General features: G+C 38.2%; 1 protein-coding gene across 1 annotated transcript in view; it reads right to left on the bottom strand.

The window, feature by feature from the left end:
* VRK2 (VRK serine/threonine kinase 2) overlaps nucleotides 1-25,753 on the bottom strand; it is a 111,359-nt gene that overhangs the window by 11,660 nt on the left and 73,946 nt on the right. Inside the window, exons 9-13 of the mRNA XM_055328182.1 lie at nucleotides 24,100-24,232; nucleotides 14,644-14,758; nucleotides 12,548-12,606; nucleotides 8,585-8,751; nucleotides 3,286-3,447 (exon numbers count right to left, since the gene is read on the bottom strand). Coding sequence (XP_055184157.1) covers nucleotides 3,286-3,447; nucleotides 8,585-8,751; nucleotides 12,548-12,606; nucleotides 14,644-14,758; nucleotides 24,100-24,232 — 636 coding nt within the window. The remainder of the gene's footprint in view (nucleotides 1-3,285; nucleotides 3,448-8,584; nucleotides 8,752-12,547; nucleotides 12,607-14,643; nucleotides 14,759-24,099; nucleotides 24,233-25,753) is intronic.

Here is a 25,753-nt window from a genome sequence, read left to right as displayed (position 1 = left end):
CACATCATGACTAAATGGGGTTTATCCTAGAGACAAAAGGTTGATTTAACATTCAAAAATCAATGTAATTCATTATTCTAGTAAAGGAGAAAAATCATATGATCAGCAGATCCCCCACAAAACAATATACATTCATGACCTAAATTTTATTTTCTTTCAACAAACTACAATGAAATTTCCTCAGCCAATAAAGAGTATTTAAGAAAAACCTACAGCTAACAACATCATGTTTAATGGTTAAGGAATGAATATTTTCCAGCAAAGAACAGGAACAAAGCAAGGATTCCCACTCTGGATATAGTATTAGAGGTCACTGCAGGTGTAATAAAGCATGAAAAAAGATATGAAGGCATACGTGTTGGAAAGGAGGAAATAAAACTCCACTCACAAACATGATCATGTAGAAAGATCCTAAGAATCTACCAAAAAAACTACTAGAATTAAAAAGTGTATTTAGAAAGATCCCAAGATACAAGGTCAATATGCAAAAATGATATTTACAATAGAATTTAAAATATTTAGACATAATTTTAATGGAAAATGTATAAGATATCTACACTAAAAACTATAAAACACTGCTGAGACAAGTAAAAGATCTACATAAATGGAGAGAAGTATCAGTTTCATACATCAGAAGACTCAAATGTGCTGCTGGGATCTTCAGTTCCTCTAAACTGATCTTTAGATTTAGCAGAATCGCAATCAAAATTCCATTTGCTTTTTAGTGGAAATTGACAAACTGGTTACTAAATTTTATGGAAAGGAACAGAACCCAAAATGGTAAAGCATTCTGAAGAAAATGCTTGAAGGACTTCTACCTATTTCAGAACTTGTTGTAAAGTTGCAGTAATTGATGAAGTGTGGTTTTGGTGTAAGGACTAACAGAAGAGAAGAGAGTCCAGAAACAGACCATGATTTACACTATTAGTTGACTTGAAAAAGACTCCAACAAAACTTAATTAGGAAAAGGAAACTATTTTTAACAAACGGTGCTGAGACAAATGGCTCTTTCATGTAAAAATAACCTCAACCCCTTATACCATACACAAGAATGATCTGAGATGGCTCAGAAACTTGAAATGAAAGCTAAAACTATAAACGTTTTTAAAAAATGCATAGCAAACTGTGACCCTGAGATAGGCAAAGTTTCCTCAGGTTTCTTTACAGAAAAAAAAAAAAAAAAAAGATAAACTGAACCTCAAATAAAAATAACAGTTTTTGCTCATTGAAGATACTAATAAATAAATGGTCAGGCTGCACACTAGACTATATTCACAATACAGATGTACATAGAATTCCTACAACTGAGTGGTAAAGAGACAATCATCCACATAAAATTGATCAAGACATTTCACAAAAGAAGATAATGGGCAGTCAGCACATGAAAAGGTGCCCAAATTATTATCAGGCATGTGATAATTGAAATCAACAGAGATAACATATGTTGGAATGGCTGAAATTAAAAACACCAAAACCAAATGTTGGGGAGGATCTAGGATTACTGGTAGGAGTACAGAATGGAAGTATTTTTCAGCTTTTTATAAAGCTGAACATACATCTGCCCTGTGAGCTAGCAGTTCCACTTCTTAGGACAAACAAAACGTAGCCATAGAAGGACTTGTGTCACAATGTTCATAGCAACTACTATTATTCATGGTGGCTAGAGCCAGGGGCAGCCCGGGTGTCATTTTTTTTGTTGTTGTTGTTTTTTAAAGATTTTATTTATTCATTAGAGAGAGAGAGAGAGAGAGAGGGGCAGAGGGAGAAGCAGGCTCCATGCAAGGAGCTGATGTGGGACTTGATCCAGGGACTCCAGGATCATGCCTTGAGCCAAAGGCAGATGCTTAACAGCTGAGTCACCACAGTGTCCCGCCAGGTGTCGTTAATACGAGAACGGATATATGAATTATGATGTAGTTCCACAATGGAGTACCACTCAACAAGAAAAAGAACAAATGGCTGATAGATGCAGCAATATGAATTAAAAACAAAAAACAAACAAACAAACAAAAACAATGCTGAGCGAAAGAAGCCAGACCCAAGAGTGCATACTGTGTGACTACATGGTTTTGACATTCTAGAAGAGGCCAAACAAGCCTAGTGATGAAAATCAGAATATCAGAACAGTGGTTGCCTGGGAGTAAAGGGACTGACTGAGAAAGGGAACAAAGAGCTTTCTGGAATGATAATATCTGCATGCATGTATCTCAGTGCCACCCCAATTAAAATAAATCAATGTCTTTGCTTAGAATCTTTGCTGAGAACCTGGGCATCAATTTTTTATCATCCCTCCCTATCTCCATATATAAGTAATTCTGGTGGACAGTAAGGGTTGAAAACGAACATTCAAGATCTAAAAATTTTATCACCAAGCAGTATTTGTCTATAATTTTATAAGGTGGGAACTGTAACTGCAAAAGATTCTTATTAGTACTAAAAAAGCCTTCTGTGGATAAACGTATACACTTGCTCGTTGGATGAAGAAATGCCCAACTTCTACGCATCTAATTTTTGCCTTGGCTGCCAAAAAGTTCAAAGCCAAATTCAGTGTTCAGTTTCGTGATTAACATCCCAGCTGCCTGATACACCAATCTGGGGGGTGGGGGGAGATAGAAGATGAGGGGCCATTAAAATATCCTATCATATTTTAAACTACCTCAAATCATGTTGGGGAAAATGACAGAATATCAATCACGTAAAATGTTGGTCATTTTGGAAAAAAAATTTTTTTCACAAAAGATATAAATACATTGTATGCTTCTGCTTCTTGTCAAAAAAAAAAAAAAAGGGTGGGGGTTAGATCAGGAAAGACTTTTGCTGTTGCCTGGATGAGTCCTCTGCTAAAGGTAAGTCACTACCCAACCAAATGATCGACTAACGTAAAAAATACATCATTTTAAAATACAACCATATTGACAGGGAAACTCTCCCCTTTTATTTGATTAGAAGGGTGAGATTGGAGGAAGCCATGTAAGAGTACGGAATATGTGAAGAGTCCCTAATGGATCATAGATGGCATAAAAAATTTAAGTGCACTTCATTACATTCTTAAGGCTAAAGAAAGAAATCAGATCTGTACGCAAATGTGCTCACTGTCATTCTGTTTCTATGATGACTGGTGTCGGCTGCTTTGATTTCATCCACTGGATAGGATATTTTTCTGCCCTTCTCATTTAACCAAACCATACAACCTTGGCCCTCAGGAGAAAATAAAACGTCTTTATTCCCAAAGGGCATATTCTAATGTAACATGAAGGAAAAAAGAAACAACAAAAAGCCTCTCACCTGAGTTGTCTCACTGTTAAAAAATCCAGTCAGCGGTTCCTCTTTTTGCACTTTTCTCCCCGTTAAGCAGGACTCAGCACTTCTCTCACTATGGATGTTTTTTTCTATTAACCTATTTTGCATCTGATTGACTTGCTTTGTTGCAGCCTTTCGAGGAACAACCTGTTGATAGAGAGTAATAATGTATAAAGAAAACTTTTGACACTTGTAAAGAAAAATACATTCATGTCCAGATTCTTGAAAATTTTAAACTTGCCAAGCTTTGAAAAAAGGAAGAAATAAAGAGGAAAGCAACAAATGGATGTTATGGAAAGAATATAGGAGTTGGCAAGATCCAGACTCTTTCTCATCAATACTACAAGACCAATTAAAATTAGTGTCACTGTTGTACGCTCTTTAGAAATTATCTCTACAGATAACTTGCTTATTGAAAACGGCATTTTTACAGAAAACTGTCACATTCTAAAACTGCACATGAATTCATTATTAACCTTTGCTGGGAGTGGATCCAGTACATCTTTTTAGTTTAAATTCTTATTAATTAGAGTCTTAGTTTTCTATCATTGAAGTGAGCCTAATTAATGTGAACGTATAAAAGGAGCTTATGATGTTGCTTACTTTTTTAAACAGGTAATTTAACCTTTGAGCGGGTGAGTAACAGTTCATGTCACCCAGTACCTTGTACCAGTATCAGAGGTTAAGTTCTACAACAAGCCTGCTGTCTCTAAGGTTTCTTTTTCACACCACGGTGCTACCCCGGGGATGACTGACTCTTAATAACCTTGAAGTAGACACGGAAATAGAAGGGCAGATCCCACAATAGAGTTGGAAGATTGAAAGCCACAGTGAAGACCCTTATGTGAAGTATTTGCTCAGCAGCTTCATGTTTACAGCAGCTGAAAGTGCCATCACCTTTTTTCATGGGTTAAATAGGGGGCAGAAGATAGGAACAGCACAAGGGGAAATAATGGAGTAGCCTGTGCCAAAACGGAGAATGAATTACATAGGCTGGGCAAGCAGAGCCTTAATTTGTAGTCTCTCAATTTTTAGCTTCTATTGCCAAATGTGTTCACTCCTTCCCTTTAATATATGCTGGTGTTTTGTGGCTAGGTCTAAGCTGTCACAACACCATTCTTTATTCGCCCCTCCTCCTGGATCCCAGCTTCTCAAAGGATAGCAAAGCCATTGCTTTTCAGTAACCTGACAATTGGAATTGTTCCCTCATCACTCAGGCTTTCTTTATTTTCACCACTCAACTCTCCCAAACTACTGGGAAAATTCATGTGTAACCACCTTCTGAGTCACTCTCCCACTGACGTCGTCTTTGGTGACAAATGCTCATCATACCACTAGTGTGAAGCAAAGGCTTTCCCAAGGCCGTTGTACACCATTTCATCCTAATAAAAGACTGGCTTGCCAATCATTGTAAAACTGTGTTTTATGATATAAAGGATTAGTTGAGATATTAATTGAGGTTTTTAATTCCTCCTGGATGCTAGGCACTTGAGGTATAACAGGTTTTGGCCTGGGAGCCTCTGATCTACAAACAAAATTTGATCTAATATATTCAGTCCTCTGAGAGGCTTTCTGGAAGAGCTGATGCCTACTGGATCTGCTGTCAGTTGGCCGGATGGTTAGATTGTGCTGCCATAAGCACTTCTAGCTAATAAACAAAATGATATCCAGTTTATGAAAAAACTCCTATTTCTACGGAAACTGTTAAATGGTAAGAGTGAAATGGGATGATTAAGTTTTACCTCTGTTCAATTGTGAACAGAGGTAAAACTTTCCTCAAAGACATAAAAGTAGTACAGGAAACACTGAGCATCTTACATAATCAAATAAAATGATATTGTCCAAATATGTGTCATTTTCAAGAAAGTGGCCATTCAAATAAAGTACCTTTTATTTAATTTTCCATTGGCACTTCACAGTGTTCTAAGATATCAGGAATACGCTGGGCTCCCAAAATTCAGTAAGTCAAAAACGTGCTCAGAGCTGATAATTTATATTCTCCTTTTCTCACACAATATAAATATGAAGACAAGTTTAATAGAATTACTTTGAGAATTAAAGCTAGAAAGAATTTTATGAATTTTTAAGTTCAGTACAAAGTTTACTATAACCAATAATGATATATTCACCCCTGGATTTGCTGTGGGAATCTCAGATTTAGAGTAAATGAAAGGACAAAGTTTTACTTGTCTGAAATGTAGGACAGCTGTTCTACAGCTACTCCTCTGCCTCGGTAGAGCATTTAGGAAGGATGGGTGGCTCATTACGCCCACGTGTCTGTGCTATTACAATAGGGATGCAGGCATCCTAACAGGGAGATAAAAGGATCCACTACTGTCTCCTGAAGAAACAGCTTATTCAAGGGTTGAATGGGCCCTTCCATAATCATGGTTTTCTAACTTGGCTTTAGCATTCTCATCTGGGAATTCGAGAGCTTTAGCTCACCTCAATAAGCATTTTTACTGAAATATGGTTTCCTTCAGTGAATTTTGGACATTAAATCCCAGTGGAAGGCATAAATAGACTGTGGTAGCCCTGATGATAGATTCTTCTAATTTGACAGTGTTACCTCAGGAGCCATCAGAGCTACTAAGGAGTGATTTCAGCCATACAGACTATCATTTTGATTGAGGCAAATGCCCCAAAAGATTTGCTTTTCAGGAAAAAAATATCAATGTCTCCCCTGTCTTGACAAAAATTCATTTCCAATTTAACTCCAGTAACAGCATTCGAGGACTTGTGCAAGGCAGCGGCTCAGTTTACAGGAAACAGTTTATGATGCCTACTAAAACCCAGTATTGGAAAAATACCTCATTTTTCTTTTGCAAAAAGATGCTATAAGTTTGCCAAGATTCTTTTGGTGATATGCTATTTTCTAATACCTAACCAAACATATTTTTGTTAGGAATGCTAAATTTAAAACGCACAACCACTTACACTGAGGGAAATAACATTAAAAAAAAAAATCCTAAGTTTTCTTTGAATACTGAATGAATGATAGAAATATTTTATTTATCTAACTGTGTATGTTTTCTGGTCTACTGACTCCTTTTTAATTATCTTTGTCCAAAAAGTGTAAGTCCAAAATTCATCCAATATTCTGTTAAATAACTAGAGTAAACCATGTATGAAGTAACAGGAAATGTTTTTTAGTTACTAAAAAGGGATTCTATGACTAAAAAGAGAAATCTGGAGCTATGTGATTGATATTCATTCTGGACCGAAAATGATTTTTGTTACGGAAGCAATCAGCTGCGCTACCCTGTACTTGTAACATTCAGGGTAACGGACTACAGGACAGTTTATATTGTCATATTTTGCTTTTTAAACATTTCCAAGCTTAGTTTTTGCAACATTACAAAATCTGTAAACTTTAAAAATAAAAATTGAGATACACTGGGTTTAGCCACATGGTGAACCCATTTTTATATTATGACTATTAAATATATTTGCACACTTTAACTATTACAGAAATAAAGGCATTATTCAATAAAAATTCATCTGCTGTGAAAATATCTCCAAATCACCTTACTGTCTATGACCACTGGAGCTGGTCATATTATTAGAAATTAACTAAGGTCTTAAGAATGCACATTATTTTTAGTGTTTTCTTTTTGCTCATAATCAAAGTGCTCTAATAAAAAGGGAAGAATAAAATATTTTTGACTGGGGCTCATTGGAACAAATGTTTTATGTTCTATTCTCTGCATATAAAAATGGTTTCACAACAAACATCCTTCTGAAAATTCTGGTGGATAATAATTAGAATTTTACATCAGAGGATATAACTATCAGTTTTTAAAATGGCTTCTTTTATATTTCAATTAAGTTTATGAAACTGAAAAACTACAAAAAAGGAAAAAAAATCTACTTAAATTAGCGTAGATTAAGTGGTGACCATTATTGCAAGGGAAATACTATGTTAAGGAAATGGCTCTTTGTTTTGTTGCAAAAGTGATAAAAACACAAAAGTCAATAAAACTGTTAAAATAAGTCTCAGTAATTACCAAGATCAAAATCCACTGGCTTTTTATTAAACATGAACTTTTGTTCTGCCTTCTGCAATACGTAAATAGTGCTGACAATTGGTTTGTGAGGCATTTGCTACAATAAAATGTAATTGTATCATGAGAGAAAGGTGACAATCAGGAGATCATGAAAAAATTACATATTCTCACTGGTAGTTAATTAGCCATGCAAAACCTCCTCAAACAGATATTCTCTTCTATTAGGAATGATTACTATGCAGGCCTACAGATGTCAATACCACAGTCATTCAAATACTTCTTTCCCTACTAATTGAAGGTTGTAAAGCTCTGGTGCCAAGGTTTTGCTTCCAAAGAGCTAATTTATGACTAGAAGGATATTTTATGTCTTCAGTTGCAGCAGCTACAAAATTCAGCAAATCAGAACCATCTGTGCACTGATACTTGACTCACCATTCATCTCGCAGCCTATCAGTCACATCAGTTTGCATCCTGCATTCTTGGCTCATGCACACTTGCGATGATCCAAAGTTCATAAGAAATATTAAAAACGAATGGCATCCTGACCCTACCTTATTGTACACGCATCAGGAAGAAGCGCCCCCCGCCCCCATCTTGTGTGTATGGACAGCATCAAGGAAGGCCTGGGCATCTGGCTGCCCGTCCAGTGAGGGCCCTCACAGCAGTCTCGAGTCTCCCCCGCCCTCTACGAAATGCTATGTGAGTCCTAATTCTTGTGTGTTGTTTCAAGTTCAGTTTTTTTAAGCTGACGTATGTGAGTCAGTTGGAAGATTACAGAGTGAAGGAGAGAAGGTGTAACTTAAAAAAATGTTTTCTGAAAGGTTACTTTTGTAGATTGAAATATCAGTACAAACAAGTCCTCTGGTTATAAATCTAAGAATATCATTGTGATTGCCACCAAATTATGGCCAAACCGGTAAGCAAAAACAGAGGGCAGTAACTAAGGAAGTCTGAAGAGAAGCAGCAAATAAAAGTTCTCAGGAGTAAAGTCAGATTAGCCTTTAATCTGACCCCGGTCATAACTCTGTGACATCAGTCACTGCCTTATTTCTTTAATAGAACACTAAATAGGCCATGGATCCTACTATTTTTCTTTAAGAGACAACAGGTCAAAAGAACTTTCAACAAAATTTCTTGGAGCTGAGGAGAAATAGGAATTACATATAATAACCAAGAAACTGGGTTGTCAGATTCCTTCTGAGACCTCAAACAACTTCATTTGGTAGAAAAGCTTCACAGAAGGTAAATCATAGGATCCCAGGGACTAAATTACTTACTTTTTGATTGTTTGGAGTATGCACATTTACACTCTCTCCTCTGGTATAAAAGTCCAGTGGTCCTAAAGGTATCCCACCTGGGTTCAGAATTTTCTTGAGCATTTCATAGTCTGGCTTTTCATCATATGCTAAATTATGAGCACATGTCAAATATTGGGCTATTTCACCTGTGAAGTGTTAAATTTTTTTTACAAGTTATAATTGGCAAGAATTGTCAAGGCTCCAATATCATCAAAACCTCTCTTCTCTTACACTTGCACACAACACACATCCTGAAGAAGCTAAGAACGAACCGTCTGATGAAAAGCATTTTTCAAATGATACTGAAAAATGACTGAAATAGTCACCCCCGAGACTTGACAAGATGGGAGAAACTGGTAATTCTTTTTTTAAATATCTTTGTATGTTTATTTTTCACTAATCTTATCAAAGGGCACAAATTTTTAAAGTTATAGTTAATGATTTTGATTTATGGAGTGCAATTACTAAGAACTACATAAATAATATAATAGACCAGGTACCTTCATACTTTATCTTGAAGTTTTAAAAATTCAGTTAAAAACAAGTTTAACTTATTATAAACCTCCTTACTTTGACAGAAAAAAAAAATCACTGCAAACTTTAATTCAGGCTTTGATTTTAAGATTATAACAGTACATTTAGAAATGACCTTGAATTCTAGGTTTTTTAGCCATGACTAATTTGGTCATTTGGCTCCCTCGAGTCCTCCATACCTGGCATTCACTGCATTGTCTTCCTGATTTAGAGCAGAAGGATGAGATGTTGCTACTTTTTTTTTTTTTCATTTTAATGTAATCTCTTCCATAGAACTATATAGTAATCCCCTCCAAAAATATGAACTAGAAACCTTTTAAATACAAATAGAATTAGTAACAAACATCACTCCTTAAACAGATGTGGTTAGCATTTTTATTTCAGGTGGAGATTCAATCTAAAATCAAGACATAAGTAAATAATACCATATACTGCTTAAAATCCAGGATGTTTTCCTTTGTTTGGAGAGGTGTTTAGATACTCCAAAAACTAGTTTTTACAAGCTTTTCCCCTTCAAAAATGTGTTACTCACGCAGACATAAGTACCTCTTACTTTCTCACTAAGTTGCTATATCCCCGTGGCGGGGAAAATCTGGGAAGCTTTGTGGGTTGGCAGGAGTGACTTCCTAATCCTTCCCTTCCCCTCCAGGCCCACCTCCATTCAAGAGGGAACTGCAGACACTGGCTTTCACTCCCTAAAGGGGGAAGAAATTCCAGAAGGAACAGTCACCATCCCTTCCCCCTATGGAAAGTCCCCTTCTCCCTATGGAAAGTCAAGGTGACCATTTTATACCCTATTATCCGCAGCTATGTTCTAGGAACATAAGGCTACTGCGGCTAAAATGAGAACTCTTGGCTCCAGGGTTTTTTATTTTTGGTTTCTTTTTTTTTTTTTTCTTTTAGATACTGTGGCAATTATGCAACCTACTTTTTTCCTTCTCTAATGTTGTAAGATTTATCACATTCTTGCTATCTAACATTCAATCAACCAGATCTCTATTAACTAGCAAATGGCATGGCTTCATCACATTTATAACTCCTGTGTCCTGATGCCCAGTGCGGGCATCCGATTCCTGAAGGGATGATCAAAAAAGAATAAAGATTAAGTTACATTCACTACCATCTTCATGTAAATATTCTGTTGTTCTTTGGCCCTTTCGGGATTGGTAAACCAAGTCTGGTATATATTATTACAGTTCTGTTAACCAAAATATCCCAAATGGAGAAGAGAGCTGAATGTGATGGGAAAATTTTCACAGGTCATGGCTTGAAGACAATGGAAGATTCCTGGAACCCCACCAACTGCCAGCAGCTGTGCTGCAAAGTCTTCGTGGGTCTGAGGCGTGGAAAAATGAGGTATCCGGGAGGTTGGAAAGAGAGAAAAAGAAAAGCCACCTCTTATAAATTCATTATTATCAACCTGAAGCTTAGACTATTGTGATGTATTACTGCTCTAAATGCTAGCCTTCCAAGATCTGGATTTATTATTTTAAGTATACTTTTTAATTTACTAGCATATCTCTGGAGCTATAAAACAAAATGCTTTGAGTAGTATGAAATTATGATATTCTTGAATCATCTGCTTTTAAGCTAATGAAGTATTAAATATCATTACTATCATTTCAGGAGATAGAAACTTTTGCAACTATTATTATTACACTGAGCTGGACGTGTGTATTGGAAACTTGTTGGTGGTTTTATTTCATAAATTGCCTCAGTAACAAACCTTTTATAAATCAGATTAATTGTCATGCTTGCGGTATTCACTCCTAAGTACAGCCAACTAAGAGATCTTTGGTTAATATTAAAGTTTCAATGTTTTGTGCTTTAGAAATAGAAATCTGGACTTTATAAAATAATAGGATGGGCTCAAATAAATGGTTTGTACTGAAAACGGAGAACCTGGCACTCTTGTCATTTCTTGTTATCACTCAGATCTCATCTCCAGTAGTAGGAGTATCACAGAATATACACAGGCCCACAAGCATTTATCTTGTGCAACCCAGGGCAGCAGGGCTTTCTTTTCTAATCCTGAACCAAACAGTCACCTTTTGTGCCCGAGGGGCAGAAAAGGTAAGGGAGATACGCAGAGAAAACTTTCTTTGACATCTTCTCTTTCTCTTGCTGTCCTCTTGAGTAAAACATAAGCTGTATGACTTGGTCAAAATGCCAGTAAGCCTATTAGCCAAAAAGGCAGACTGGCATTTTGACCAAGTTACTCAGTGCAGTTACAGAAACGGAGAGTTTTCATCCTTCAACCCATCCACCCTGAAGGAGAATACTCCCGGGTTTGTGCCCTCCGTCAGAAGAGGGACTCCAGAAAGTGGGAGGCAGGAGGCTCACGCTGGGGCAGCCTTAGGACTTGGGGAATGGAGGTGGAAAAGCAGAACTGCTTTGTTCCTCTTTCGTTTCTCATGGAAATGAACATTTTGGTTTCTTGTCAAAGAGGGGCTATAAATAGAAGTTTAAGATAATTTAACTCTACATTTAAACTCTCAGATGGAAACTGATGCTATTTGACCTCATCTAGAGGGTCGGCGTACACATTCACTTTCGTAAGTCAGCTAAAAGCCAACTTTGAGATTGCCCAATAGAGAGAGAGAACAAGATTCATTCTGCTTATCTGTCTCTGAGAAAAAGCGAGCCTGACAGCACAAGCCAGCTCTTTTCTATAAGACAATCGAACTCATTTATTAAATTGGTGAACAATGTGCCATGCATGCATATGCAAACGACAGGCACTTGGGTAATTGTGAATTGACTTACTATTTTTTACTGATAATACCGTCAATTAAAGAATTGCAAGAAGATCCATACTAACTTGAAAGAGAAAAACCATTTAATGAAACATACCTTCAAATCCCAAGGCTATATGCCTTCACCAATCCAAAAGTATTTTTTGTTTTTGTTTTTGTTTTTTTTTTGCTGGCTGTTTAGTCAGAGTGCAACCCAGGTCTAAACAACACTCAAGTGTTGGATGATTTGGTTTTTCAAATTATCGATTGAAAGTAGTCTTCCCCTAGATCGACTTTATCTCCTTTCAACTATGTACAGGTGGACAACATCAGAACGTCAACTCTGAAAGAACTAGATACAACTGACTACTAAACCTGTGTATGATTCTTCCCTTCCCGTAAAAAAAAAAAAAAAAAAAAAAAAAAAAAATTGCAGTCAGCAAAGCCTAGAACGTGGCCTCAATGTTTTCTTGCAGCCTTCTTGGGTTCTAATGTCAGAGAGGATCTAAACGTTCTCTCCTCTAGTAACCCGGTACACAGCACTTTCTCCTGCCCCATGGGGATGGGAGCGGGTAGATTAAGCAGAAGCTGTAAAACAAGAGTGACAAATGTGCAAATGTGGTGACCTGTAAATCATACAGGAGAAGGTGGTGGAAGTTATCATTTGACTTACGGCAGCAGCTTCCGGAAGGAGCCCATTTAAGCACTGACTCAGGGAGCTCATCCAACAGACTAAAATAAAATAGAGTGATACACAATGAAATCTGTTTACCATCCTGTGATTCACTGTTTTGATTAGAAAACAAAACTCAAACTCTGTGTTGGCGGGTCACCCATATTATGCCTTTCAATATTTTTTTTCACCCACCTGTAATGGGCAAGAGGGTAAGTGGAGGTGGGCGAGATCCCTCAATTCTCAATGACCAATTTTCTACCAATCACCTAGAAACTAAATGTAGATTTACAGTGTAAATGCTTTAATTCATAGTCCGTACTTGTAGAAACGCAGAAGTAGGGACATTATCATGATTTTTTTTTTTTTCTTAAAAACAAGAAAAAATACGTGGGAAAATTTTATCAGGATTTTTCAGGAGATGTTTCCCTCTGGCGCTCACCCTCGGGGAGGGGCAAATTATTTCCCTGTTTATGTGCACTGTTCTCCTTTGGGCAGTGCTTTATGCTATCCTGTGATTAATTAGGTTTACAAGAAATATCCACACAGCAAAACAAACAAGAAAAGGCATTATTCTAACCCTTTCTGGTGTTTTACTGAACAAGTACAATTCTTTGAAGTGGCTTCAGCCACCAATATATAAACATGCAACCAAGGTTATTGATATGAATGTTTGATTGGCAAACTCGGGCATAGGCAGAGTTGCAACAGTAAATGCACTGCTCTAAGGGCACCCTACGTCAGGAAACTAAAGGGCATGGGGCGGATACGGTCTCATGGCTGTACAGGCAAGCACGCCCTTGAGGGAAACTCCGCGCGTGCCTTCTTAGCGGGCTGAATGAACTGTGGTCATATAATACTTACCATCAGTCTAAAAATGTCTATACGTCACCTTAATTATAAACTTCATCAGGTATTAGCTTTACTGGCTTATAGGTTTAGGTTAGTACTCAAATCAAAAAGAAGATACACATAAGGGTCCCCAAAATGTAAATGAGGTCATGCTTACTGGCATTAGATTTCATTATTTTGCACGACACCGTATCATATTTGAGTGGACCCACGTAGGCACGGTCTTTAGACATCTACAATGAGAGCCTCCATCTAGGTCCACTGATGAAAGACTAGATCAAATCGTATCAGTGAGTCTTATCAAAAGAAGAAATACACAGCGCCTTTAGAGTTAAGACGCGCATCTTTTAAATATAGCACATTATGCAAATGAGGTGAACCGAGGTGAAAAACTGGGTATCAAGATTGTTTATATATGCCCGTTACTGTGCTTTGCCCGTGACCCGTATATTGAAAAATGTCGGTTAATACAGTCAGTTAATCACCGCGGTAAAGAACTGATTAGCCAAGTCTAATATTGACTTCTAGAAACGTGTTCCTCCGGGCAAGGGGCCGGGCGCGGCGGCTCCCAGGCGGCTCCCAGGCGCAGGGAGGCCTCGCGGAACTGCCGGAGTCTGCCCGCCGCACCCGCGGGCGAGGGGAGCTCGCGAGGGGAGCCCGCGGGGTGAGCCTGGGTCCTGCGGTCCTGCGGCCCCGCGGCCCCTCGGCCCCCCTCGCCGCGACTCACCTGACCTGCGGGCGCAGCGCCCGGGCTGCCTACTGGGCGGCGGGGCCTGGCTATTCTGCGCGCGCAGCGGCCTTCCTCGGGCCTCCGCGGGGAGGAGTCCGGAGGCGGCGCCCCCCCCCCCCCGGAGGGTGACCCGGGCCTCGGGCGGGCACATTCTAGGTGATAAAGTGGCGGGGGAATCCGGGGCGTTCTCCGTGCTGCAGGGCCGTGTCGGGCGTAGACACGCTCCGTATACGTGAACGAGCTCTGCGTGTTGCTTCCCTCAGGAACAGGACACACTCCGTGGCACCCGCAGCGCTGGGGGAGGGCAGAGCGCCGCTCCCGCGGGCACCGGGCTGCCCCGGCTCTGGAACCTTCCCCAGCCGCGCTGCACGCGGCGGGGCGGGGCGGGGCGGCTGCCTGCGTGGACGCCACAGCGGTGGGCGGACGGGCCCTCGGCCGGGAGGGAGGCCGCGTCTGGCCCCCAGCGCCCCCCGCCCCCCCGCCCCCCGCCCCCCGGGGCCCCGAGGGCGCGCACCTGGTCTTGGCGGCCTGCACGGCGGCGGGGTCCCGCGCCTCCCAGGGCAGGCGGCCGGCGCAGCAGCGCAGCAGGCAGTAGGCCAGGGTCTCCAGGTCACTCCGCCGGGACGGCGCTGCGGGAGGGGGCGTCGGGAGACACGCGTGAGGCCGAGCCTCGCGCCGAGCGCCGCGACGCAGCACGAACGGAGCAGCCGAGGGGGCAGAGGCGCTGTGTTTGCTCAGCTGCGCGGGGCCGCGGGGCCGCGGGGCCGGCCTGGCCGCCGCGGAGGGGACGGGTCGGCTTCCGCGGCCTCCAGCCCCGTCCTCCCTCGGTCTGGCCTGTCACGGGAACCTGAGCTCGCGGCCTCTGACAGGATCCAGACGACCCATAACCTGGCACCGACACTTTCTCAAAGAGCCAAGCAGGAAAACAAAGAAATAAATGTCTGCGGCTAAATTGCTGCCATATGTGGCAGGAGGCCCCGGGGCCGCGCCGGCCCGGCCGAGACCCTCCGGGCGCAGGGGACGCGGCCGCCGCAGGCCCGGCCTGCTCCGCTCGCCCAGCAGCTCCGGCAGCCGGAAGAATATGACAAAACTGCCATCTAGTGTGCAGGATTAAAAACCAGGCCCAGCTGAAGATTTCTCGATTAAAGGAGAGAAAACATCAGCTGCTGAAGGCGTGCGGTGCCAAAGCCCTGCAGATACTTTGGGAGAGGGGCAGCCTGAGCTCCGAGTCTGGTCCAACAGCCCGGACGGGACGCCCGGACGGGAGCCGGACGCGTGAGGCGGCGCTGTGCGGAGGCAGCCGGCCGGGGGCCTTCCGGGTTTAAAACAGGGTGGCTTTTCGTCAAAAAAAAAAAAAAAAAAAAAAACAAAAAAAAAACCCATACAGGGGAGCATTTTTAGGCCACCGTAAATATGACTTCTAGCGAACTACTCGGTGCTACAGACTAATGGTATGGTAATTTTTTGCGTTTTTTAAAGCGTCTGATGTGAAAAGACAAGACAAACGAAATCCACCGTAAGCCAAAGTAGAACAGATATTACTGGAATAACGATGAAGACATTAACGAGACCCCACAAAATAAACTCATTTTTTTTTTTTTATAACCACTGCAAATTGTTATAGGACAATAGGCTGGTATTTACATTTCTGCCATTACTTGAATGTTCATCTGTGCGGGGATATAAAATCCCCTAAGTGCAATATGTGGCCGTTAAGCCTGCTGTAAACAGGTATCCTATTTTCTTAACGTTCATTAAATAAACTCTGAAAAGTCACTCAGTAAACTTAGTTTTTAATTTAAAAAGTCACCTATTAAGAAGGACGCTGCTAGCCCATCATAACGACTTTTGGTGGTCATACACAAGTTATCATAAAAGCAGAAGACAGGATGAGCCGTTCCGCGTAGTCTATCTTAACTGCTCTTAGAGCACTGGATTATTAAAGGCCCTTCAATCTAGCAGAATGCTACAGTCCCATGGGCGCCGTTTGCTTTCTTCACAAGCTTCCACAATGTCCTAATGCAAGACTTGGCTCTCCTATTAAAATAAAAACACAATCTCTACCACGCTGTTTGGTACTGATTTCTTCAGTCATAAATCTCCCACTAATAATGGAATGGTTCCATTTGTACAGATGTGTTCACAAGTCCCTTTTCCATTATGGCAATTCCTGGTTACCACCACTTGAAAAAAAAAAAAATTCACATCCTCTAATTTTCAAAAAAAAAAAAAAAATCTGGCACCGGTTTGGACGACATAGACTACACACAAGAGGCCCTCTGAGGAAAAATAATCAGAATTAAAGTGGAATAAACTTTCCCAGTCACTTCCCCCCTCCTCCAACAGAGGGATGACTTGATAGGAAGCTGTAAGTAAAAGTAAGGACAAGTCCTTTAGATTTCTGAAGGCAATCTTTCATAAACTGGTTTTCATTCGAAATAGCCCCTTGAGAGTTAACTTTACTTCACTATTATAGTTTGATCTTACCTAATTAAAATACATTATCGCATTTTCGATCTTTATTTTCTTTTATTGCACGTATACATTGATAACTATAGTTACGTAAATGTTTTACCACGTTTCCACTAAAATACATGTAATGTTAGAAAAAAAAAAATCCTATAGTCACTCTTTCCCACCATGAAAGAGACACCTTTCCCTGAAGTGCCTTCAGAGGAACAAATGCAAAATTCTGTGTTTTAATGAACTTTAATGAAGTTCAACCCCAAGACTCGACCCATGATTAAGTCTTCTTTCCAGCTACTGTACAGAGAAGAGTCATTCTAATACCTGTTAAATTCACTGAAAATAAATATTCTAGATGACAACATTAGCAGCTATGTGGATGTGTAATTAACACAATGAATTGATCATATATTTTTAACTGACTTTAAAATGCATCTTCGAAATATAGATGATAGGACAAAAGGATAATTATAGAACTCAGGAATTAAATAGTTGGATAGGAATTATACTAGTCTATTATTTCCTGTGCATTTGAAAAAAAAAATAAAATGCTGAAAGCAAAAAAAAAAAGAACTGATTATATTTGAAGAGAACTCTTAATATCTAACTATAAAAATATTTTTAATTTGAAAGTTGAAATATGAAGTATTTTGTTTCTGTAGAATTTGGTCTCTGTATAATTTATTGTAATATATAATATATTCTTCAGTTGAATTTGATTATTAATGTAATCATTAACAGTAGTATATTTTTATGTAGATTTTACTTATGATGCTACTGCTTAGAAATGTGGCAAGATTTTGTTATTAATACTTTTCCTCTACACTACATTGTTAGTTTTAAAATATAATTTCGCATCTAGTTTTTATTTACCTCATTAATATGGAGCAATGCAAATGACTCTTCACTGAAAACCTGTTGTGTTCTCAATTGTTTAACATTTCTAAATTATAAAGTACTGCCAAGAGTAACAACAATTAAAAAAAAAAGGCACGGGTGGGGACTTGAATTCTATCTATTCTTCTAAAAAGCAGATTCCAGGAACAGTGGACACTAGAATGCATAATTAAAATAAAACTAACTGATATGATTTGTGGATCTGCTACTGTGCCAGACGCTCCAGCTGCTTTTATATTATCTCATTTAATCATTCTAACAATAGTATAAAGTACTACTAAGCCTATTGATAAATAAGAGAAGCTCGGAGAGGTTAAGCAACTTGTTTAGTATCACAAAGCAAAAATTGATGAAGCTCTGCACTGAAATCCCAATCTTTCCGAATCCTGAGCCGACAGTCAATTAACAATTACTCTGCCCTGTCATTAGTTTTAACACCCTTTAAACCACATTACACATAGTACTTCTACAGTCGGGGGAGTACCTGAGGTGGGCTTTTTCACTTACAACACCAGAAGACATACTGATGCAAGCATGGTTGTCTGGCAAGGAATAAATCAGCAGCAGGTCCTGAGAGGCAGCAGTAACTAAAGTTTCCATGCGACTATCCTTCTATGAAATGATTTCTTTCAAATCACTTCATTCGATGAAGAAGGGGGTCTACTTAAAGCATTACTTTATAAAGTGTTTTGAATGTCTTTCCCAGCTGCTAGGAGAACAGGAGAAGCTAACTTAGGAGGACTGGTCCTTATTCTAAAGACAAACCAGAGTAAAAGTCTCTGGGGCCAACTCACCAAATGGAATGAAATAGGAATTGAGGGAAAAAGAAACTCTAAGTGTTAATCCCAAAATGGATCAGATTATTTGCCTAAAGTGCTTTCTGTTTAGTTTTATTTTTTATAGAGAGTAACATGAAGTATGAAGAAAAATAAGAAATAATAAAATGAACTTAAAAACTTCTGCCTTAAGCAGACAGGGTTGAAATGCCCAAAATACGAGTTGCTATGCCCAGAAATGACCTAAGAAAGAAGAAAACATCTGAACAGGATGCTCACCTGAAGAAGTGAATCGTGACTACCCATGGAACAAATTTAGAGTGTATGCTTTCATTCCCAACTAGTAACCTGTATCATTATATTTTGTCAATTCAGATTGACAAAGAGCTGAAAAATTTCACGGTGGCCACAATATATTGCATTTCAAAAAGGATATCTCAAAGAAAGCATTAAACTCAGTCTCTCAAAAAAAAAATAAAATAAAATAAACTCAGTCTCTCTTATTTTCTCCGTACCTTTAAAATTTTATTTTTTTTCAAAGGCCGGTTTTTAAAATGATTTTATTTATTTATTTTAGGGAGGGAGGGAAGGGGCGGGGAGAGAAGCAGACTTCCCACTTAGCAGAGAGCCCTACATGGGGCTCGAGCCCAGGACCCTAAGATCATGACCTGAACCGAAAGCAGATGCTCAACTGACTGAGCCGTCCAAGCACCCCAGTATGTTTAAAATTTTAAGTCTTAGTTTTTTTTTTTTTTTTTTTTTTTTTTAATGAAACGCTACTCTGTGAGTCTTAGGAAAAGTTATTTAGTAGAGCAAAGGTGTTATTTTGTTTTTTTGTTCTTTTAATTTTTATTTTATCCATCCTCCCACCCCTTTTCCCTCTGGTAACTATCAGTTTGTTCTTCAGAGTTAAGAGTCTGTTTCTTGGTTTGCCTCCCTTTCTGGTTTGTTTGTTTTTTTCACCTTTGCTTATTTTGTTTCCTAAATTTCACAAAGTTATCTTATATTTGGCCAATGTATATTATTAACCCAATCAAATAGTTCAAGACCTACATTAAGGCCTTAAAAGTCATGGCTAAATGTCAAAATTGGGTTATACCATGTAGAACAAATAGTGTCTTCATTATTTTTTATTTATATATCGACCGAAGACTGTTTATAGCAGTAAATTTACCTAAAAACAGAAATCAATGGTATGCTTTTCTGACTACTAACAGGATCCAAGCTTGATGGTGTACCTTAATATCATAATTGAAAAATAGGTTCCCTTTTTTGAATTATTATTTGAGGTGATAAATATTGTGTAAACTATATCATTTCCTCAAGTTTGGTAACATGAAAATACACTCTCAGTTTATTTCACATATATTTTGTAAGCTGGAGTGCTAGATTGGAGTGAAAGGAAACTGTGCAAAAAATAACACAAGACTTGGATTTCATATATCATAGCAATTGGCAAAAATAAAAAGTATATGTCTCTTTCCTTGATACTGAATATATTACACAAACAAATGGACATTTAAAATGCAATTTAGACATCATATTTTATGGTCATCAATGATGTCAAATTAAAACAGGTATTATACACTCAATGCAGAGGTCTGAAGTATTTAAAAAAGCTCAATATGTTAAATGCAGTATATCTCTAGAGAAATTAGGTATTGACTGCATGCCTCAGTGAGTAGAAAAATCTACAAAAATCCATACCACACATTGATCCAAATATTGCTTTTTAACATTACTAAGAATGTAACAAATTTTAAAATAGTATATTTGACACAGATATAATTCTCTTTAATTATCAGGCAACAAGCCCAAAATATGTCAATGTTTATGCATGTTAGTTTTTATGAAGAAGAAAAAATTAATAATAGAAGAGATAGGTAAATCCAATGTATATTACTCTAATTTTACATTAAATGAAGCATTTCAGCCACTCAGAAAATACCTTTAGGTCATACAAGAGAATTGAGTTTGGAAGAATAACTGCAATTTTTAAAAAGCATACCGATTTACATAGATATATGGCAGTCCCAGGAACATTCATTCAATTAACCATCCGTCTCTAGATATCTCTATTCCTATTTTTTGGTTTATAGTAATACAAGCTGCCTTCCTTTTACATAAGGTTGAACTAGAAAATGCTTACGTGAAACTGTGATTGGTACCTTATACAAACTCCTTCATTAAGAAAACCCAACTAATCCACAGAAAAATGAGAGTTCGCTCTGGTTTCCAAATACTCACTACAAAACGTAGGAGAGACCAGACAGTCTGATCAGGTTATCAGGCTCTGTTAAGTGGCTAATTCATAAGGCAGTTTTACACTAAATTCTGAATATTTCCCTGGACCTGACCAGACACAGATATACCTGACATATAGCAAATGCTTTGACAACTGGAGGTTCTATTTCCTAGAGATAACTTGTTTTGCTCTTTATGTTTTCCTTTGCATTATCTTTCTCAGTATTTATTTGATCTCATAGCTGGACTGGTATAGAAAAGATTTTTCTGAGATTAAACTACATAGTGACTGTACTGAAAGTAAACACATGAATATTTATGAATCTGACCTTCTACATTTAACTACAGGATTTATGGCCCTGTTTATTCTGGCTTCTAGATATGACTAAATGATCATTTCATTTCTAATAAAATCCTAAAGTAAAATGTTTTATTTTGGGAAATTAAATGCAAAACATTAGGAATGAATAGTACTCAAACATTTGAGGATATCAAACCCTTCACTTTATATATTAGACTGACACTGCGCATTGTAATTTCAACAAATGTATATATTTATATGTACGTATTCATGCATGTGTGTGTGTGTATATATGCATTCATGTATGTATGTGTATACAGCGGACCCTTGAAAAACACGGATTTGAATTGCCTGGGTCTACTTATATGCAGATTTTTTTACAATACAGTACTGTTAATGTATTTTCTCCTCCTTATGATTTTCTTTTTTTTTTTAAATTTTTTTTTTATTTATTTATGATAGTCACACAGTGAGAGAGAGAGAGGCAGAGACACAGGCAGAAGGAGAAGCAGGCTCCATGCACCGGGAGCCCGATGTGGGATTTGATCCCGGGTCTCCAGGATCGCGCCCTGGGCCAAAGGCAAGCGCCAAACCGCTGCGCCACCCAGGGATCCCTGCTCCTTATGATTTTCTTAGTAACATTTTCTTTCTCTAGCTTACTTTATTGTAAAAATACAGTATGTAATACAAATGACATAAAAAATATGTGTTAGTAGACTATGTTATCTGGTAAGACTTCTGGCTATCAGTAGACTTCAGTGGTTAAGTTTTGGGGGAGTCAAAAATTATACATGGATTTTTGACTATGTGGGGCATCAGCATCCCTAACCCTCAGATTGTTCAACGGTTAACTGTATATGTATGCAGTAGATATGTATATGTAGATATCTATGTGTAGATATAGATATGCCTAGAAGTTTAGTGTAAATTCTATTTTAAATGCATTTAAGGGAATCCACTTTTTATAAGAATCCTCTGAAACCCATGATAAAAATGCATTATTCACTACAGCATATAACTTTCTAGCAAATACCAAAATTATGTAATAAAGGCACTTCTCTGAATAGTCCTCCCAGGGAGGTAATACCATCTTTCTACCATCATTCTCAGTTTAGTCTTATCCTCAGAGACTCAGCATGGTGAAATCTACCCAACTCATCAACATGTGTTATTATTTGGGGAGGAAAAACCTTAAATAGACTACAAGATAAAAAACTGTTTAAACTGTTCACAAAGATAGCATAATGAAAACACTGCCATGGGGGGCCTGGGCGGCTCAGTAGGTTAAGCATCTGCCTTCGGCTCAGGTCATGATCCCAGGGTTCTGGGATCGAGTCCTATATCAGGCACCCTGCAGAGGAGGGAGCCTTCTTCTCCTTCTGCCTCTGCCTCCCTCTGTCTCTCATGAATAAATAAAATCTTTAAAAAACAAAACAACAAAAATCATTGCCTTAACCTACAGAGTATAGAGGGCATTCGGAATTAGCATAGACTGAATGTTGACCCAACTAACATGTGACAATTCTACTTTCCATACTGCAATCACAGTTGTTTCTTAGCAATTTCAACAGTTAAAATCTGAAAGGACCAGAATTAGAGCTATCTACAGAAATAAGTGGCTGAATCACATAAGTTAATATCATTAACATAACTGGACCAATGCTTAAGAATCTGTATGATGAATTTCTAGCTATACTGCTATGAAAAAGTACTTCTGAGTTTCTGCAAATTCTTTCATACTAATAAATCCAGCAAAAACGAGAAACAAAATTCATTTGGAGTCAAAGAACTTTAAATTGAAAAATATATCAGTAAGCATTTGCCTCTTAAAGTCCTTAATTAAAGCCATGTCCCACTATATTTTTAAATGCTCATTGATTCATTAACAATGTAAATGGTGAAAAATTACACAATATCACTAAATTTCTTAGTGATCATTACTTTTCTAACTATCCTATTCTTGAAAAAAAAATTAGTGGTTTCTGTTACTCTGATCAGGAATACAAAAGGTAATTTCCATTTCAGAAACTGTAACCTATGAATTCTTCCTGGAAAGAAGGCATACAACTGACACACTTATTTCACTTTTTACTGGCTTACCTTACAGTAGTGTGGGTTTTAATTGCTCTGGAAAAAGATCAAGACCCTCTATATTACATGGTCAATGGTCCTTTTAACAGAAAAGGCAATAATATACAGTTGTTTGCACCAACCAAAACTCGTCAGAAAGTATCAGCTTAGGGTAACAGTTCAACAGCCATTAACCAGTGCAAATGTCTAATTGTCTTTTAGTGAAATGGAGTCCTTTCAGCACTGTTTTTAAATTATTTTTATGGTTTAGCATATTTGAAAATACTTTTATAAATAAAGTTTACAAAGAATATGATTTTGAAAGGCAAACTTCTTCAATAATCACCATTTTTTTACTAGCATAACATTAGAATTGACTTTTTGTCTTGCTGACAGAGCAACTAAGAAAGTACAGTTGCATTGACCATATTGATTGTGAACAAAGCAACCATCAGTGGGACTCTGCACCATATATTTTCAATATTGACCTCCTACTTCCTTTTCCATGGCTTTCTGGGTCGGCTATTGGATTTGGACTGCAGTGTAATAAACAGCTAAGGTTTAATTAATGGTAAATGAATACAAGACATAGGTTATGACTTTAACTAATTAGGGAATTGTTGAATTAAGTCTGCCTTGGAATGCAAGGCAGTACAATCAATATCCAATAAAAGGACTATGTATGTAATTTACCTGCAAATGTGTTTCCAATACCATCAAAGTGAGTTTAAATAAGTAAGATATATGAAAGGCGACTAGGAGAGATTTCCACAAGTTAACACTTTATAGTTTCAGAAAAGATTTCCTTATTGCTGAGAGATGGTTATCTTCTAAAACTCTGATAAGGGCCTGGTGAAAAACAGGAATAATTCTTCCCATGTGCACCTTTACCAAATCTGTTAATAGTGGTGATAGCATACAAACTCACTTGCTGACCTCCAAATTTAAACTATAAAAACTAGTGATTTCCTGGCCCAAATCAGCATCAAGTTTTGTTTACTTGACATCCTGCCGCGCCCTTTCACTTGTCACAATCTGTCTCCTCCCCCAGTTAGGAAAAATATTCATTGGCATACAGGAACTCACTACTTGTGATAAAAATCTCATCCACGTTCTCACTCTTCAGACTGACTATGCAAGGGGCATATCATGGGCCTTATTACTCTTTAATCATTCTTCTGAAATAACATTAAGAAACAGAAAAAAGGAAACCTACCTACTCCCTTGTGGGCATCTACGCTGGTAAACTCTATTGTCCCATTATGGGCTTTTTTAGGATTTTCCTGATACTGTTTGTGGTTCCCATTGGGACAATATCTGTAGCAAAGTCCATAATCTGCAAGATAAACCTGGAAGACATGAACAGAGAAATGAATAATGCTTTTGTCCTCTGAAATATAACCTTTATAATTAAGTCTTAAGAAACTGATAGGTTAAGAACAGCCTCACATCTACATTTTATTAAACCAAATGGTGCCTCAGGATAAAATATGTACAACTGGGGGTCATAACAACTAACTTCCCAGCTTAAATCCTTACTTCATCATGGGCATATCTTGTTTCTGAGCTGACTTAGATTTTAGTCCTTTTTATTTTACTCCTAAATTCCCTTCCCTGCAGGTGGGCATCCAGATATCATAAACTACAATAGTTTTTTTTTTTTAAATCTGTATTCATACAGCTTATGAGGTCTGCCTTTTCTTTTAACCCCTCCCCTAAATATAAACGTTTTCAAGCAGGGAGGGGACAGGAGAGCAAATAATCTAAAAATGTAAACCCAATGTTATAGGAAACTCCATTAACAGGAAGCATAAAAATAGTGAACAGACTATAAGAGGTAATGACTCTTAAAAAAAAAAAAGAAGAAGAAGAAAGAAACCACCATGTTGTCTGTATTTAAGAATGGAGCATCAATGCAGTACTTTTGGCCTTTCAGACCGATCCATATCATCACTGTTATCTCTGTAAGTCAGTCAGAATTGCAAGCAGGGTCTCCAAACAGAATATAGATTGTTAAAAGTCAGATGGCAATTCAAGTGAATTTTTCTCAGATTACTTTTGGAGAGAGAAAGAAGGGGGGAGAAGTAGTTTTACAGATATAGCATGCACTGAATAGGGAACTGATACTAGACATTTATTCTCACATGTAGTCAGAACAGAGGAGTCCCCAACTCTGTTACCATGCTCCCTCCAAAAAGAAAGCAGTTAAATTTTTAAATGTGTTGTTTCACATATATTTCTTTAAAATTGGGGGACTGAGGTGACATTTCATGATAGAGCTTCAAGACAACAGAGTACTGCAATACAACCTGTGTTTTAAAATAGAATACCCATTAAAAGAAAATTTAGTATGAAATTTAAGTCTCTAAGTTTCTGGTTTTACGATAGCCTAAGGAGGAGATAATTTGACCTTCAAAATATAAACAGCACAGAGTTTTCTTCATCTGATGGAGAATATAGCTTGCTAGAGTGTCTGGAAACATGATATTTCAGTTTTCTCTCTCTCGCCCACAGACACCATTTCTCAACATGGCCTCAGAAGTAACCGATCCCTCTGCCCTAAATAACTAGACTCCAGGATCAGATGTGTAACTGGTTGCTTGCTTTCACTATTTATGATGCACTTTATTTAGTTTGAGAACTAAATAGACTTCACTTCGCGAAGTAGATATCCTGAAAATGTACATACTGGTAACTCAGCAAAAGGAAACATTTTAAATATGCTAGAGTAATTTACTATTTGAAAAAAAAAAAGATCTATAGGCAAACCGTAAGAGACTCTTAACTACAGAGAATAAACTGAGGGTTGGTGGAGGGGAGGCACAAGGCAGGATGAGGTAACTGGATGATGGGCATTAAGGTAGGCATGT

The sequence above is a fragment of the Nyctereutes procyonoides genome, unplaced genomic scaffold (genome assembly GCF_905146905.1).
Source record: "Nyctereutes procyonoides isolate TBG_1078 unplaced genomic scaffold, NYPRO_anot_genome, whole genome shotgun sequence".
In the NCBI taxonomy this organism is placed as follows: domain Eukaryota; kingdom Metazoa; phylum Chordata; class Mammalia; order Carnivora; family Canidae; genus Nyctereutes; species Nyctereutes procyonoides.
Note: the sequence above shows the minus strand (reverse complement) of the source record. Positions and strands in the feature narration are given on the sequence as shown.